The sequence below is a fragment of the Schistocerca nitens genome, chromosome 5, assembly GCF_023898315.1.
Source record: "Schistocerca nitens isolate TAMUIC-IGC-003100 chromosome 5, iqSchNite1.1, whole genome shotgun sequence".
Classification (NCBI taxonomy): Eukaryota; Metazoa; Arthropoda; class Insecta; order Orthoptera; family Acrididae; genus Schistocerca; species Schistocerca nitens.
The window spans coordinates 229,176,944-229,195,102 of record NC_064618.1 but is presented as its reverse complement, the minus strand read 5'-3'; the positions used below and the strand labels follow the sequence as shown (position 1 = coordinate 229,195,102).

The following is an 18,159-nucleotide window of genomic DNA, read 5'->3' as shown; positions in this document are numbered from 1 at the left end:
CTCTCTTACTGCCATTGCAGTAAGGGATACCATCATTCGCTGTATGTTTGAACTGCTGATGATTAATAGCCTCCTACCCTTTTGCGTTTGCCTCCTCCTAACACTGGACAAAACCGGTTTCCCTAAAACAGATGAAGTGAGTCCCACTGGCTCAGTTCCAGTTTAAGTGAAAGACAGCACCTCAAACTTGTTGGTTAGGGGGATCGGTACAACACTCTGGTCCCCGTCCACCCTGTACAGGACACATAGATGGACCTTTGACTCTCATTCAGGTGGACAGTTATTTTTATTTTATTTACTCATCAAGTTCTGTAGGACCAAATTGAGGAACAAATCTCCAAGGTCATGGAACGTGTCAGTACATGAAATTACAACATAAACGTAATAACAGATAAAAATGATAGATCTTGTACACACCGCAGAGGAGACAAATTCAGCAGGAGAGGATTGTACTTGAGATACCTCTAGAACATGTATCACAGGTACACGACACTCAGGAGCTCTTCCAACACACTGATTCATAGCAGCTGTCAATCGTTTGTCAGTAGTCAGGGTGAATTCCAGCTGTTTATGCATGCCAACCAACTCATCCCGTGTTTTGAGAACAGCATTCACAATGGTGGGGCTGCATTTTGGCTGGTGCAATGTGTTACAAGGCAATGAAGAAATAACTTTGAATTAAGCCTACAGATTATCTTTTAATCTGTTGAGCTAAAGAAGTTACAAATTCTCTTTAACAAGTGAAGCAGATACACAAAATGAGATTTCTATTAAGGCGACACAGAAACCTGTGGTAAAAAATAATATTTTCCTAAAACATTTTTATGTTGATTATAGTTGTTAGCAAGCTCAAAAACAGAGTTAATTTATGTTAAATGCTAATATATAGGGCTACTCCTTTTTAATGGAAAACTAGATGTAACATGGTATGTTAGGTAGAAAATCTGCTGCAGTAACTAAATTACGAACACTGATTTGCTACAGACTGTTCATAGATTATGCAAAGGACAATGGTAGCTTTTGAAAATTCTCAAAAATGCTCGTTTATTTGCGTTGATATAAAATGAAATTCGGGGCTGATGTATTGTGGAGCTGAATTGTGAACAACAAATGCTGATTTGCTACAAAATAAATTATGTACGTAAAACACTCGTACCGGTAACTTACAAAAAAATAGTTCTGTAAACATCCAAAAATTCTCAAACTAACCTATTTCTCACATAATTGTACAATGAAATTACAGAATGATTGTTTTGAACAAGGATAGGCCTACTGTTCTAAAAATTTTGAAAGAGCACAATTTAGTTTAAGCCTGCAATTGATGATAACAGTACTAGTTTATCACCGCACTCGCAAATGTTTATAATAACACAATACAAACTGGTATTGATGCCGTCAGAGAAAGATTACGCAGAAGCAATGTGAACAGAAATATATGTGAATCTAGAATTTTCTGTTGGCACATGATCTTGTACACAGGGTCTCACACAAGGGAAAATTCGTAAGTTGGCTTTTTATATACAATATGTACAAGAACCAAGAGGGAACAATAAGATTGGAAGACCAAGAAAGAAGTGCATGGATTAAAAAGGGTGTAAGACAGGGGTGTAGTCTTTTGTCCCTACAGAAAAAAAAGGAAAGTTCGAGAGTGGGATTAAAATTCAAGGGGAAAGGATATTAATGGTAAGATTTGTGATGACATTGCTATCCTCATTGGAAATTAAGAAGAATTAGAGGATCTGTTGAATGGAATAAGCAGTCTCATGATTACGGAATATGGATTGAGAATAAATCTAACAAAGACAAAAGTAATGAGAAGTAGCAGAAATGAGAGCAGTGAGGAACTTACCATCAAATTGGTGATAACGAAGTAAATGAAGTTAAGAAATTCTACTATGTGAAGGCAACAAAATAACCCATGATGGACAAAGCAAAGATGATATAAAAAGCAGACTGGCACAGGCAAAAAGAGCTTTCTTGGCCAAGAGAAGTCAGTTAGTATCAAAAATAGATTTTAATTTGAGGAAGAAATTTCAGAGAATCAAAAATAGATTTTAATTTGAGGAAGAAATTTCAGAGAATGCATTTATGGAACACAGCAATGTATTGTAGTGAAACATAGAATGTGTGAAAACCAGACCAGAAAAGAATCAGAGCATTTGAGGTGTAGTTCTACAGAAGAGAGGTGAATGTCAAAATTGATAAAATTAACTTTTTCTACGTTTGTCATTATTAATGAAAGTTTTATTGCTGAAGATATGAAAGGAATCACCAGTCCCATGCCTTACCCAGTAGAATGTCGCTATCACAATTAATAAGACCTGCCAAACATACTTCCATCAATTCCTTAATAATGGAATTCCAGAAAGCCAATATTTACATGGCAGGATAATCTGTGCAATGTTCAAACCACTCACATGAAGATGGCTGGACAGTTGTCAGCAGGGAATACTCTTTACCCTGAGAAAATTTCAAGAATCACAACTGTCCATTACTTATAAAAAGTCACACTCTGATACTGTTGTGCAGCATGTTAGTAAAGTTGAAGCAATATCACAGTCTCTTACAGATGTTGATGAACCAGTGGGAGATATAGACTTCCAGCGAAATACATTATGTTTGTTATGGCTTGGAACTCCTGTGATGAAACCAGACTGACTTTTGATAATTTAACAGAAAAGTTATTGAAAGAAGAACACTGTTTGTCACAGACTGAAGAAACAGCAACTGCATTCATTGCTATTAAGTTTAACTTCACAGGGGATAAAAATCAGTGTTCACAGGGCAATTTAAGCAAATATTCTCTGAACAGAAAAATAGTGAGTGCTGTTATTGTCAGAAGGAAGGCCATTGCAAGGCGGAGTGCAACAGAAGACTATTTAAATTGTCAAGAGAAAGTCAAGACCTAAACGTATAGCTGTGAGTGCAGAAATTAGAAACATTTTGATTACTAATTGTGGTAGCATTTGGTTTTCAAGTAGTGCTTTATGAAAATGTATGACTTCACACCAGGGATGGTTTTTAGTGCTTAAACCATTGGGGAAGTTCGAAGTTCCTTCCTAGAAAGTAGGTAATGTAGATGTCTATGTTGATAATATTGCGTCAGTCATGTTAAATGCACTAGTCAGTGGCGTATGGCAACCTCTTACACTGGAGGATACATTATGTGGAACTGGTTTAAAAAAGGAATTTTTTTTTAGTGGGAGCAGCAGGCTCTAAAGATTTTTTAAATCACTTTTCATAACAGTAATATTGATGCATGAGTATTTAGTAAGAGGTCTGTGGCTGTTTTGTATGGGAAATATAGAATAAGCAAATTGTTCATCATCTAGCGTAGCTCTCTTATGGCACAAGAGGCTGGGAATTGCAAACTTTGAGAATATGAAGAAAATGGCTGATTGTGATTTGATTACAAATTTAAAATCAAATACAAGGTGCAGTCAAATGAAAATGACAGTTGGAAAAAAATAAGTAAACTGTTTATTATTTCAAATGTAATCATGCTAACTGTTGATACTTTTATCACACTGTGAGACAAGATTACCAATATCTTCATGGAAAAATGTTTGTGGTCACCTACGGAACAATGAGTGTACCCAGGCGTGCACATTTTTGTTCGAAGCCAATGGGGAGGGGGGGGGGGGAGATAATTCCCATCCATGTGTTGTCAAGAGTGTGCTGACTACACTGTAGAAATTTCACTGCAAAGCCCTTACACATCCTCCATACATCACTACTACTCCTCATGCCTTTTCCATGTTTTTCGAGCTGTGACGAAAGGTATTCATGGCCCCTGATGTGCTTCAGAGGAAGAGATGCACGCCTGGGTGCAATCATCATTCTGTAGGCAATCACAAACTTTTTTCCATGAAAACATTGACCATCTTGTCTACCAATGAGCTGTGAAATAATAAACAATTTACTTACTTTTTTCCAATTGTCTCATTTTAGTTTGACTATTCCCTATACTTTAAGAAAATTATTTCGTGAATCATTTCAGTATGGTGAACTGCATAGTAAGAGGTTGAAATTACAATTGCAAACTACAGGTGAATTTGTTCGTGATTATGTATGTGGAAAGATGCCACACACATCATTAGGTGGAGCCAACTATTTTGTTGTTTTTAATGATGATTGTATTTCGTATGGATTTGTATATTATGACAGGAACAAAACTGACATTGCTTCTGTGTTCCAATAGTTTCCACATTTGGCTGAAAGGCAGTTGGGGAATAGGCTTAAATTTACATGGGGTTTCAAAAAGAATATATGTATATTTTGAATGCATGTATCTATTAAACTATAGGATATAAAACTGTGAAACTTGGGTCGCATATTTACGAATCTCTCTCAAGTTTGTATTACAGATGTTTAGTATGTCCTCCACCAATGACATGAACAATGGTACATTGATACTCGGATTCCTCCTGTAATTGGGTAAGCATGTACATTGTCACTGATGTTACGGCAGTATGGATCCAGTTCTTCAACATTTCTAGGTTCTGTGGTAGTGTCGGTGCATAAATGTTGTTAATGAAACACGACAGTAAGAAGTCACAGGACATTAAATCTAGTGACCTAATAGGACAGCTAAGAATTGCCAAGTCACTGGCTGTTTGGCAACCAATCCAACGGTGTGGTAGAGTTTCATTCAGATATTCACGCACTTGGCATCTCCATGGAGGGGTGCCTTTTCCTGTCTTGTTGAAAATGAAGTCTGTGTTCAGCCTCAGAAACAGCATTTTTTAACTTATCAAGATATTAGTGACTCATTAATCATGTTTCCACCACAGAAGAATGAGCTGTGAACAGATGAGTGGGTATTGTACAAAACTTATTGATTTTAGGTGAATCTTGTACAAGTTCAGTGTGTGCATTTGGGTTCTATACGCCTTAGATATGAACATTGTGTTTGTTTACATTCCCGCTAAGGTGAAAAGTTGCTTCATCAATGAACACAGTGTGTTATGTGAAAGTGTTATCATTGTCAACAGCATTTTCAAGCTCGTCAGAAATTGCTACAAATTTGCTTTTGTTGTCATAGCACAGAGCCTGTAATGGCTTAACTTGTACAGCTTTGTAACCAACCAATGTCTCGAAACATGTCAAACTGTTGTTGTAGGCAGTTGTAACTGCCGACTGCCACAACAAGTTGATTTTCCAGTACTACATTGGAAAGCAGTTTGAATTTGTGTGAAATTTTCTTCAGAAAAATGAGGGAAGCCAGAACTCTTTCGTTTGTGTAGACATCCTACATCTACAGACAGTGAATGTTACATCCATTTGGAGGATCAGTTTGGTACCTCAACCTGAAATGTCTGCACTGTAATCATAGAATTACATTTCGCAAACTCGGAAACACAAAATGATTTCTGCTGTGAAGTAGCCATTTTGCAACATGTGACAGTAACTAAGCAAACAGAGACAACCAACATCTAGCAACAATGAATATAAACTAGACAATGCATTTGTTCCTCCAATTCTTTCTGTGGCACAGCGATCGATAGTTACGATAGCACAACACTTTTTTATTATATATATATATATATATATATATATATATATATATATATATATATATATATATATATATTCTTTCCAAAACTCCCTGCTTTAGGGCAGAAAGTGGGACAGAGTTTGTTGATCATCACCTTCATAGTTGTTTCAAGAAGACAGACGTCATCTGTGAAACCAGTTTGGTATACACCCATAGAATAATGGTAAACCTGAACATGAAATCAGATCTATAGTGGAAAGTGCTCGCACAATGCTTCTTGGTTTTGGCATTCCAGGTACACTTTGGGCAGAAGCTGTCACATAGCAGTCTGTACATTAAATCACTTTCCATCTAAGCCTACTTGTGATAAGATGCCATATGAGAAATGATTTGGAAAAGAAACATCATTAAAACATATGAGGAGGTTTGGAGCTGAATACTTTATGGATGCTCCCAAACGTTTTCAGTTCAAATTTCAAAGCATATCAAAGAAGATGGCAGTGACTGGTTACAGCAATAATTGTTTCATGAGATGTGGACTTTAACGAAAATACCACAGTGTATCCTACAGAAACCAGAACCAGCAACAGGTACAGAAGGAGATATAGTTCAACAACCTGTTAAAAATGGAGGTGAAATGGAAGATTAAGGAGCCTGTGTTAGCAGAGAAGGTTGCTCAGTTAGGAATGAATCTTAGAAAGTGTGATGAACTTCATCCTTCAGTTAGTTTCCAAAATTGTGTGGTGTGCACAGCAGTAATTGATGAACCACAAACTTTCAAGTAGGTGATGGTATACAGCAACTCTGAGATGTGGTACAAAGCAGTGAAATATGAGATGTCCTCATTGGCATTAAATCATACCTGGGACTTAGTGGCTCTACTTCCAGGTCATCAGGTTGTCAGTTGTAAGTTGGTTTACAAGATTAAATGTAAACCAGATGTTAGCGTAATGAGATATAAAGCTAAATTATGTGCAAAAGAATATTATGAGTAACCTGAACTTGATTGTGGAGAAAATTTTACCCTGTTGTGAGGTATGAATCAGGTTATATTCTTCTGGCTTAGGATGATATGGACATGAAGCAGTTTGATGTGAAAACTGTCTTAATGGTGATTTGCAAGAATATATTTCATGAAACAGCCAGAAGTTTTCAACAATGACAATGCAGATTTAGTCTGCAGGTTAAAGGAAAGCCTTTATGGAGTGAAGCAGCCTCCTTGATGTTGGAATAAAAAATTTGTTCAGTTTATTATGTGGCGGTTTTTTTTTTATGGAGTAGGTATCATAGTAAAACCAAACCTAGAGGAATATGTGGAAGCAGTAGAATACACAAGTGATAGGGTGATGAGGATTCGGCTGAGGACAAGGAATGTAGTGAAGGACTTCATCCAAGTATATGCACCGCAAACAAGAAATAAAGAAGAGAACATAGAGTATTTTCTTAAGCTATTAGTGAGTAGAATTACAGATGTAGAACCAATAGTAATAGGTGACCTAAATGCGCAGGTAGGCAAAGAAAGGCTAGGGAAGGAGGAGAAAATTGGCCCATATGGATATCGGAGGATAAATGAGGAAGGAGAGAAACTGGTTGATTTCTGTGAAAAAAAGGGCTGATTGTGAGCACCAAATGATTCCTTAAAAAGAATAGCCAGAAGATAATGAGATATGAATGGGGTGATAGATGGACGAAGAGGTGGAAAAGAAAAATCGGAGACAGTTGACGGTGGTGGCAAAGATGAGATTCGATGAATTGAAAGACATAAAGGAAGAAATGGAAAGTAAGGAAAAGTGTGGGAACTAAAGGATGACATGGTACAAGAAAAGTTTAAGGAGTTACTTAAACGTAAATTCTCTAACACCGAGTATGGCAATATGGAAGAGGAATGGGGTTAGTTCAAAGAAGTGTTTGTAAGCTCTGCTGAGAAGACCTGTGGCAGAGTGCCCGGAAGGGCAAAGGGAAAGGAGACACCATGGTGGAATGAGAGGACGAAGGAGGCAGTAAAAGAAAAGAAGAAAGCCTGGCATGAATGGAACAGAGACCGAACAGCTGAATGTAAAAGGAAATACCAGGATAGTAAAAACAAGTGTAAGAAAATGGTAGCAGAAGAAAAGAGGAAAAGTTGGGAGAAATTAACCCGAGAGCTGGAAAAAGATGTTACTAGTGGTAAGAAGGTGATATATGATATATGGAATTACAAAGAGTATGAGGAAGGAATAAACATACACAAAGCTAGTGAAAGGGGAAAGCGGAGAGCTATTAATGCAACCAGAGGAGGTAAGGAAAAGATGGAAGAGTACTTTGATAAATTACTAAATGTGAAGAACGACAATGGAAAGGGAATAGGAGTACGGCAGGGAGGCAGGGGTCTGGAAGAAGAGGAGGATATAACGATATTAGAAGTGGAACTAGCTCTGAGAAAAATGAAAACAGGAAAGGCACCTGGGATAGATGAAACTACTGTGGAGGTGTTAAAGGCAGCTGGACCAGTTGGGCCACAGTGGCTATATAGACTAATAAGATGCATTTGGACTTGAAAATGTGTACCTGAAGAATGGGGAAAGGGAGTAATAATCCCAGTTTTCAAGAAGTGTTACAGGAAAGTACGTGACAACTATCAAGGGATCACACTCATATCCCAAGTAGCAAAAATAATGGAGAGGATACTAGAAAGAAGAGTGAGAGAAATAGTGGAAGGCCAGTTAAAAGAGGAGCATTATGGCTTTCATCATGGTAGATCCACGGTGGACCCAATCTTTAGTATGAGACAGTTGATGGAAAGACATTGGGAGTATGGGAAAGATCTGGTGATAACATTTCTCGACTTAGTGAAAGCATGTGACACTGTTCCCAGGGAAAAGGTATGGGCAACCTTGAAGAGAAAGGGAGTTGGAAAGCAAACACTTGAAGTCGTCCAGGTAATGTATGAAGAAAGCTCTAGTTGTGTGCAGACACCAGTTGGAAGAACTGAGTGGATTAGGGACTAAGACAAGGAAGTGTGATATCACCACTATTATTTATAATGGTGATGGATGAAATAGTCAAAGAGACTAAAGAAGCCCATAGAGGAAGGGGGATGAAGCTGTTACTATTTGCTGATGATATTGTGGTGTGGGCAACAAGCAGTAAGGGTGTACAAAAACAAATAGACATCCTAAATTATAAGGTCGAGAAATATGGAATGAAATTTAGTGTGGAGAAAAGCAAGACCATGGTGGTAACCAGAGGGGATAGAGAGGGCGAGGGACAAATTCATATTAAGGGACGAGATATTGATATTTGGGAAGTGTATTAATGGGTATTGTACATTTGGAGACAGAAATTAGCAAAAGATTACCACAGAGTAGTACATTTTACCAGTGTGTGAGGGGCTTGGTGTTGGGAAGGGAAGTGCCAATGAGGTGCAAGCTTTTGCTATACAAGACTGACTTCACACCCTTACTAAGAGACTCAGAGACTTGGACTATGACTAGAAGAGAGGAGAGTAGGATACAATCCAGTGAATTGAAGTTTCTGAGAAGTGTGCTAGGGAAGACAAGGAGAGACAGAGTGAAAAATGAAGATTTTAGGAAGGAAATTGGAGTGGAGAAGTTGACTGAAAAAATTGAAAGGAATAGAAAATGGTTTGGGAATGTGAAGAGGATGGGAGAGGGAAGAATACAAAGAAGAATGATGGTATTCAAGATTGAGGCCAAGAGGAAGACCGAGAACAAGATGGATTGATACAATAAATATGAGTTTGACGAGGAGAAACCTGCTATGGAACCAAACTGTGGAAGAAGAATGGCAGAGAGACCGAGTAAAATGGCGAAATACCATTGAGAGCCCAACTGACCAGATGTTGATAAAGGGGAAACGAAGATGATGATGATGATGATGATGATGATGATGATGATGATTTTCCATGTGATACCTATTGATTACAGTTTACAGTTATGTTTGAAGCACTGTTAAGTTAATGAAAACAAGAAATCCTTGGAAAATGTACCATTTTGTGAGGCTGTTTTGTTTGCTGCTGCAGTGACAAGGCTTGACATAATGTTTTCTTTCAGTCAAGTGAGTTGGTTTCTCAACAACTGGGGATCTGATCATTGGACTCCTGCTGAACACATCCTAAAGTGTCTTCAAGATATGAGAAACAAAGCTATTAAGTACAGTGGTTGTCAACTTCACATATACTTAGATTCAGCTTTTGCTGGAGGCATCAGTATTCGTTTAACAAGAGGCTACGCCATTAAATTGACCAGTGGACTTGTTACCAGGTCATCTCACAAACAAAAATGTATTGCCAGATATACAATAGAAGTAGAGGCTATTGCAACATCTGATGCAGGTTGTTGAAATCACTTGGCTTCTTATGTGCCTTGAGAAGCTTGATGTCAGCATGAAGCAAAGTACTCACCTTTTTGTGGAGAACCAGAGTGAATTACAAGTAAAGAAAGCAGTGAAAATCACAAACAAACTAAACACACTGGCATAAAGCTTTATTACATTCATAATAAAATAAATAGCAATTCTGTTCTTATTTCCTATGTTAGATCATAAGATCAGTTGACAGACATGTTGACAAAAGTACTTTCAAAAGAAAAGTTACCAAATTAATTGCATATCTGTATCAAATATGTCTTTAAAATCGGCAAACTAGAGTGGAGTGAATAAAGAGTTGTCTGTAAACTTGCCATGTTACAAATCAGATAAAATCCCAAGCTTTCAGTGTCTATCTCCATCATAGTTGTCAGGGGCTAAGTTTGACTTGTGGAACTGGCAAGGCTCTCAGTTATAGGCCCAGCGATGACATCTGATTGGCTGGATTATGTCATGGTGAATCATGGAACTGGCACATACTGAAGTGATTACCTCTATGTCCATTGATCATATTTGTACACTCTATCCACCCTCACTAGCAGCACTGTCACTTCCTTTGAGCAATAAGCTATGAGAAGTCTTCCTCTGTACTCTTTCTTTGTCAAGTTAATGCTTCCATTCATTGCTAAGTATGTAACTGGTGTCTCTTGACATTTTTATCACAGGGTCTAATTTTCACTGCTTCTTTAATCACTTGATTTCCAGCAGTTTGAAGCATGGGCCAGAATTGTTATAAGTTCAGACATAATCTTATGTTTATTTAACAGGCTGTGCTCAGCAATCTCTGATTTTTCAAAATTCCTGAATGAAAAGAGAGAGAGAGAGAGAGAGAGAGAGAGAGAGAGAGTGCATGTTATTCTCAGTGCATCAATGAAGTTGGTTTGTTAGTGTCTTTCCTCCAACCCAACTATGTTGTCACATGTGTATTTGTGTTAAATTGATGAATGTCACTTGTGTGCTGTAAAATTTTATGTAAGAAATCTTATAACCTACAAAGTATTTGAAATGATTCGTACCTTCTGATGCAGGTACTAGGGAAGGCAGAAAGAGAAGAGAGAGAAGAAACTGATGAACCTCAGCTCAAGGCTGTGGAAGAACTTGAAGAAAAAACTGAAGACTCAAAGAAGGAATCAACTGAAGTCAAGGCAGAAGAAATGGATATGTATTCACCAAACCGGGAACAAGAACATGTTCGATTTTCAACAGTGTCAGATGTTAATAATATGCGGATGTTGCGATACTTAAGAAGACTACAATTCAGAGAAAGTCATCCATTGCATTTGCAAGAGCAGAGGAAACCTTTCATCACAAGTCAGACATATCTATGTTTTCTAGCCTGGGCTTGTTCTGCACTTATTGTATGGAGATACATTTCATTCTTCTCAATCATCATTCCACCCCTGTTCATCATCTACCTAGTTAAACGACTTGGTAAGTACATTATCTACATACTCGGTGTTGGTGAATTGGAAAATAATAACACTTAATGCCCAAACTCTTAAAACTTTAGAGGCGTACAATATTGTTGAGAGCATTGCCCGATTATTGTTATAAAGAAAGAAGTTGCTACGCATAACAGATGTGCACTATCACTTGCTGTTGGAGGTGGATGCAAGGAAGGAAACTCATTGATTAACCCTCTTGTCTAGCATTATTAGGAGAAGAGTTTTTATTCTTCTACGTTCAAGTATCAGGCCTTTGTCTTTTATGGCACTCAACTTTTCCTTGGTCTTCCCAGACTTCGTCAGCCTACTGGATTATAATTTCTAACCATGTTAGGTAGTCTGCTGCAGTTCATTGTGTCAAGTATTTGACCATGTTTTCTTCTGTTGTCTTCAATTTAGAGTTTCTTACATTAAATATGTTTATTGCTTCCTAATGCCACTTTTTTTAATCTTTCTGCTCTGGTACAGCTTAAACTGCCCTAAAAATCCCATTTCAGCTTCCTGGATCTTACTTTCCTGTCTTTTGTAAAATTCATATTATTGAGGAAAAAGACCTTGTTTCACAAACTGCCTAGCATCCAGCGCACGTTAGTCTATTGATTACTCATATGATTTTGAACGCATCCCTGTTGGTTTTTGAACATTTTTGATCAAATTCTAAGTTGGTTTCTGAATGAATCATAAGTTGATTTTTGAATGTGTGCATAGTGCACGTGATGTCTCTGCCAGGGGAATCCCCGTCACATCTAGAAATAAACTTTCCTTTACACAAAAGGGGACGGGTCCATACGAACTGAGCAAATAAAGCCAAAAGGGTGAATGACAATCGCTGTTTATGTGGTTGACTGGGTTTGCAAATGATCAGACTCGTTATAATTACTAGTGAATTCCATTGATTCAGACTGCCAGAATGGAAATAAGCAACTAACAGGAATAACAGGCAACAAAGATTACATATTGTCTTCTGTGTGTATCCAAAAAAATGAAATTTTGACAGAAAATTTTTGGCCATACCGTTACACCACTAAGGGCCAGTTATACAGTCCCCGGCTAGCAGCCGCTAAAGTTTCGTTCTGGGAGTAGCGCGGAAAACGCGTTGCACGAATGTGTAATAATGCCTAACTGGAGAATAAATGCGGGATAACTAAACTGGTGATTGTGGGAGGGTTTGTGAAGTTAACCAGAGAATAAATTTTGACACCGGCAGGAATAGTTACAGAATTAGTGATAACAAGATTGTTTGTTAGAACGAGGAAGGAGAAGTGAAGGGTACTCACACAAATTATGGAAGAATATGATGGTTCCAAATTTATATAAGAATTTTGTACTACTAATTTTCGATCTCATGCTTCAGAAGCTAGAGAGTATGAATGAAATATTGAAACTATTTCCTAATATAAAACTTTTTGCTTGTAGTAGGCCTAATAGGCATTTGATGTGGTACTTCGTGAATTATATTCTGCCGTGTTATAAAAATGACCATATGTGCCAAAACAGTCTTGTTTATTTGGTGTGTGTAGCAATTGCTGCACTATTAGGCAGGCCTGTTTCGTTTTATGTAGCAGACAGTAACAAAATACATGTAATCAGATCGAGAAACCACACCAGTCTTGGTACTATTTGTATTGACAGCTTTTCTAATATTATACAACAGCATTTCGTTTTTTCATGTAGCAAAGCATTGACGAACGTTGATGAGGTAATAGATTCTTTCCCAGAAAGGACAGTATGCCATATAACGCTGTGGCAAGTTTAGAGATAAAAAAATTGCTAGGACCAAAGAATTGATGAAATGTGTACTGTCTTGCTTGTCTCTTGTCTTTTCTGAATTTATGTATCCTATAATTAATTTTATGTCACACAAAACAGCAAGTTATTAGCTAATAGGCAATAAAGAGTGCATATTTTCTGAAGAGCTCTTGTTCTGCCGGTTACAAATAATCCCATCCAGTATTAATTGCGAGATTTTTTTAAAGAAGGGCAGGATGTCAAAACAGCCGATTGGGAGCAGGAGAGGCACCACAGGACATTTTAATTTCCACTGACCTGAATATAGTTTGGTGGCACCCATTACAAAATTTTATATGTTTGAATTCCACGGAACGAAATATAGAGACTTGCGCTGGAAGAATGCTGTGTGAAGAGGCGTGGCACTGCACTTCGGCACACTTAAGACCAAATAACATGTCTTACGTTCCCTCAAATGTATATGTTTTATGTATCAGACTCTTGAGAAACAAGTGCACTACAAAATGAAGATATTTTTGAAAAGTCAATTTTTTGAAATTTTGGCGTCCTACCTCAAACGCTCGAGGGAGGAGGTGCCACTATCTAGGAAATATCGTTGTACACGTGCGAACATACGGGTTTCCGGCATTATTGTAGCTGCGCAAGCATGGTGACACCTGTCATCTGGCGCAACTGCTGAAACGAATCTATTTCTAACAGGTCACGGGAAAATATTCCGAATAGTTGTTTGAAAAGTGTTACTTTCAAGTAAAGTAAATTTCCTTTTACACAAGATGAACTCTGAGCACGAATGTCTGATGAATCTCTTAAATCGCAGAGCATTTGACTCTCATTCAAAAATCAAATCTTCGAGGACGACCATTTAAAATATTTTCGAGCCCAGAAGATCAGACATTTATGTCATTGTTAAAAATTTTACTGGCGCATTTGTGTGATGTATCTTAACGTGTAACACGCTCAGAAAAGATCAACATTATGTATGAAAGCTTAGCTTCTCTTGAAGCTTATTAATCTTAGAGACCAATGCTATACGTAAAGGCTTATCTTTTGTTGTAGCAACACTATGTACATCAATTTAAACCATTACCTTTTCCTATTTGTGTGTTCGTGCTACTTAACAGTGATGTTGCCATTGGCTGACTACATGACGTGTCCTATGCTCTGAATATCCGCTGTCATCGACTGGCGAGATCGCTGGACATGAGCTACGACTGGCTTACAAAAATGCATTGCAATCTCGATTTCAATCCTTTGGAAAGTAACATGCAGTGTTTAGTGGAATTCGAATTTATACTTTCGTAATACGAAATATGCAGTGTATTTGTTGCTGCACATCAGACATCTTTCCAAAACGTGTTTTTTTCCCCTGAGTTTCGTTTTCTAAAGTGCTGGGAAATTCTACGCCGGTGTGTAAAACCACAACCATTGAAAGGATTGATAAGTTTTACAGTTATGAGGAAAAGTATACTGGCCATTAGTTGCAGTAATTCCTGAAACTTTTAAAGTATACTGTTACTTAACACGTAAAAAGTGGATTTTCATCCGGGAGAAAGCGTATTTTTAACCAAGAAATCTGGAAAAAATCCGGGACTTTTTTTTCCTTGTCCACGTATACACCCGGTTTATATATTTATTAAAAAGTGTGGTTAAAATGCTGTTATACTCTTGTCTTACAGCCCTAGTGCTGTCAGCTCTCCATTGATATCTAATGTGATTGTTGTGTTCTTGTGTAAGCTTTATAAGTTGTTTATTAAATGGAATGGGCACTCATTATTATGCTCTGCAGGTTTTTCTGTGTTAACTTTGTCAAACACTTTTTCTGGACCAACAAATGCTTATTGGCTTTCATGTTTAAATTTTTTATGTTTTTCAGTGACCTGTTTCATCACAAATACAGTGTCTGTTTTCATTTTCTTCAAGGAAATCCGTTTCATTCATGACTTAATAAACATTGTGACCTTATTTTGAATGTGCTAATCAGGATCTAGCATAAGTCTTGCATGCTTCTCCGGGAAGGAATCCCTCTAAAATTTTGGTAGTTACTTCTATCTCCTTTTTCTTAAACATTAGGTTAAAAGGGTTTATTGTAGCCATAACTTAAAAATGTGTCCTACCAACCAATCCTTTCTTCTAGTCAAGTTGTGCCACAAATTTCTCTTCTCTCCAATTCTATTTGGTACCTCCTCATTAGTTACATCATCTACCCATATAATCTCCAGCATTTTTCTGTAGCACCATATTTCTAAAGCGTCTACTCTCTTCTTGTCTAAACTATTTATTGTCCATGTTTTAGTTCCGTATATGGCTACACTCCATACAAATACTTTCAGAAAAGACTTTCTGACACATAAGTCTATACACAATGTTAACAAATTTCTCGTCCTCAGAAATGCTTTCCTTGCCATTGCCAGGCCAGTCTACATTTTATATGCTCTCTGCTTCGACCATCACCAGTTATTTTGCTCCCCAAACAACAAAACTCATCTACTACTTTAAGTGTCTAATTTCCTAATCTAGTTCCCACAGCATCACCTGATTTAATTCGCTTACATTCCGTTATCCTCGTTCTGCTTTTGTTGACGCTCATCTTATATCCTCCTTTCAAGACACTGTCCATTCCGTTCAACTGCTCTTCCAGGTCCTTGGCTGTCTCTGACAGAATTACAGTGTCATCGGCAAACCTCAAAGTTTTTATATCTTCTCAATCAATTTTAATTCCTATTCTGAATTTTTTTTGTTTGTTTGTTTGTTTCCTTTACTGCTTGCTCAATATACAGATTGAATAACATCGGGGATAGGCCACAAACCTGTCTCACTCCCTTCCCAACCACTGCTTCCCTTTCATGCCCCTCGACTCTTATAACTGCCACCTGGTTTCTGTACAGATTGTAAATAGCCTTTTGCTCCCTTTATTTGACCCCTGCCACCTTCAGAATTTGAAAGAGAGTATTCCAGCCAGCATTGTCAGAAGCTTTCTCTAAGTCTACAAATGCTAGATGTTTAGGTTTGCCTTTCCTTAATCTATCTTCTAAGATAAGTCATAGGGTCAGTATTGCCTTGCGTGTTCCAACATTTCTACGGAATCCAAACTGATCTTCCCCGAGGTTGGCTTGTACCAGTTTTTCCATTTGTCTGTAATTCATGTTAGTATTTTGCTGCCGTGACTTTACTAAACTGATAGTTCAGTAATTTTCACACCTGTGAACACCTGCTTTATTTGGGATTGGAATTATTATATTGTCCTTGAAGTCTGAGGGTATTTTGCCTGTCTTATACATCTTGCTCACCAGATGGTAGAGATTTGTCACGGGTCACGGCTGGCTATCCCAAGGCTATCAGTAGTTCTAATGGAATGTTGTCTACTCCCGGCCTTGTTTCGACTTAGGTCCTTCAGTGCTCCGTCAAATTCTTCACGCAGTATCATATATCCCATTTCACCTTCATCTACATCCTCTTCCATTTCCATAATAGAACCCTAAGTACTTTGTCCCTGTATGGACACTCATATACTCCTTCCATCTTTCTACTTTTCCTTCTTTGCTTAGAACTGGTTCTCCATCTGAGCTCTTGATATTCATACAGGTGATTCTCTTTTCTCCGAAGGTCACTTTAATTTTCCTGTAGGCAGCATCTACCTTATCCCTAGTGATATATGCCTCTACATCCTTACATTTGTCATCTAACCATCCCTGCTTAGCCATTTTGCACTTCATGTCGATCTCATTTTTGAGACGTTTGTATTCCTTTTCGCCTATTTCTTTTACAGCATTATTATATTTTCTTCTTTCATTAATTAAATTCAGCAACTCTTGTGTTACCCATGGATTTCTACTAGCCCTTTTAGCCAAGGATTTCTACGTCTCATCTCTTTCGTACCTTTTTGCAGTTTCTTCGGTTTTAATCTACAGTTCATTACCAACAAATTGTGAGCAGAGTCCATGTTTGCCCCTGGAAATGTCTTCTAATTTTCAACCTGGTTCCTACATCTCTGTCTTACCATTATATAATCTATCTGAAACCTTCCACTGTCTCCAGTCTTCTTCCTCCTATACAACCTTCTTTCATGATTCTTAAACCAAGTGTTAGGCTATTATTAAGTTATGCTCTGTGCAAAATTCTACTAGGCGGCTTCCTCTTTCATTCCTTGCCCCCATTCCATATTTACCTACTACTTTTCTCTCTCTTCTTTTTCTACTATCGAATTCCAGTCCCCCGTGCTATAAATTTCCATCTCCCTTAACTATCTGAATAATTTCTTCTGTCGCATCATACATTTCATCAATCTCTTCATCATCTGTGAAGCTAGTTGGCATATAAACTGTGGTATGCATGGGCTTCATGTCTATCTTGGCTACAATAATGTGTTCACTATGCTGTCTGTAGTAGCTTACCTACTCTCCTATTTTTTTTATTCAGTATTAAACCTACTCATGCATTACCCCTAATTGATTTTGTATTTATAATCCTGTATTCACCTGACGAGAACTCTTGTTCCTCCTGCCACCGAACTTCACTAATTCCCACTGTAAATAACTTTAACCTATCCATTTCTCTTTTTAAATTTTGTAACCTACCTCCCCAATTAAGTGATCTGCTTCCATGCTCCGATCTGTAGAATGCCAGTTTTCTTTCCCCTGATAATGGCATCCTCCTGAGTAGTCCCTACCTGGAGATCCGAATGGGGGACTATTTTACCTCCGGAATATTTTACCCAGAAGGCTGCCATCATAATTTATTCATACAGTAAAGCTGCATGCCCTCGAGAAAAATTACGGCTGCAGTTTCCCCTTGCTTTCAGCCATTCACAGTACCAGCGCAGCAACACTATTCTGGTTAATGTTACAAGGCCAGATCGATCATCCAAACTGTTGCCCCTGCAACTACTGAAAAGGCTGCTGCGCTTCTTCAGGTACCACACATTTGTCTGGCCTCTCAACAGATCCCGCTCCATTGTGGTTGCACCTATGGTACAGGTATCCGTATCATTGATGCGCGCAAGCCTCCCCACCAATGATAAGGTCCACAGTTCATGGCGGTGGGTGCAATTCTACTATATTTTGTGAATTTTAACAACCATCGAGTGTCAAAGGAGAGCAATGCAGT

General features: G+C 37.9%; 1 protein-coding gene across 1 annotated transcript in view; it reads left to right on the top strand.

Moving 5' to 3' along the window:
- The window catches only part of LOC126259589 (transmembrane protein 245), a 269,387-nt gene that overhangs the window by 30,770 nt on the left and 220,458 nt on the right, over window positions 1–18,159 (top strand). Inside the window, exon 4 of the mRNA XM_049956501.1 lies at window positions 10,891–11,293. Within this exon, the coding sequence (XP_049812458.1) occupies window positions 10,891–11,293 (403 nt within the window). The remainder of the gene's footprint in view (window positions 1–10,890; window positions 11,294–18,159) is intronic.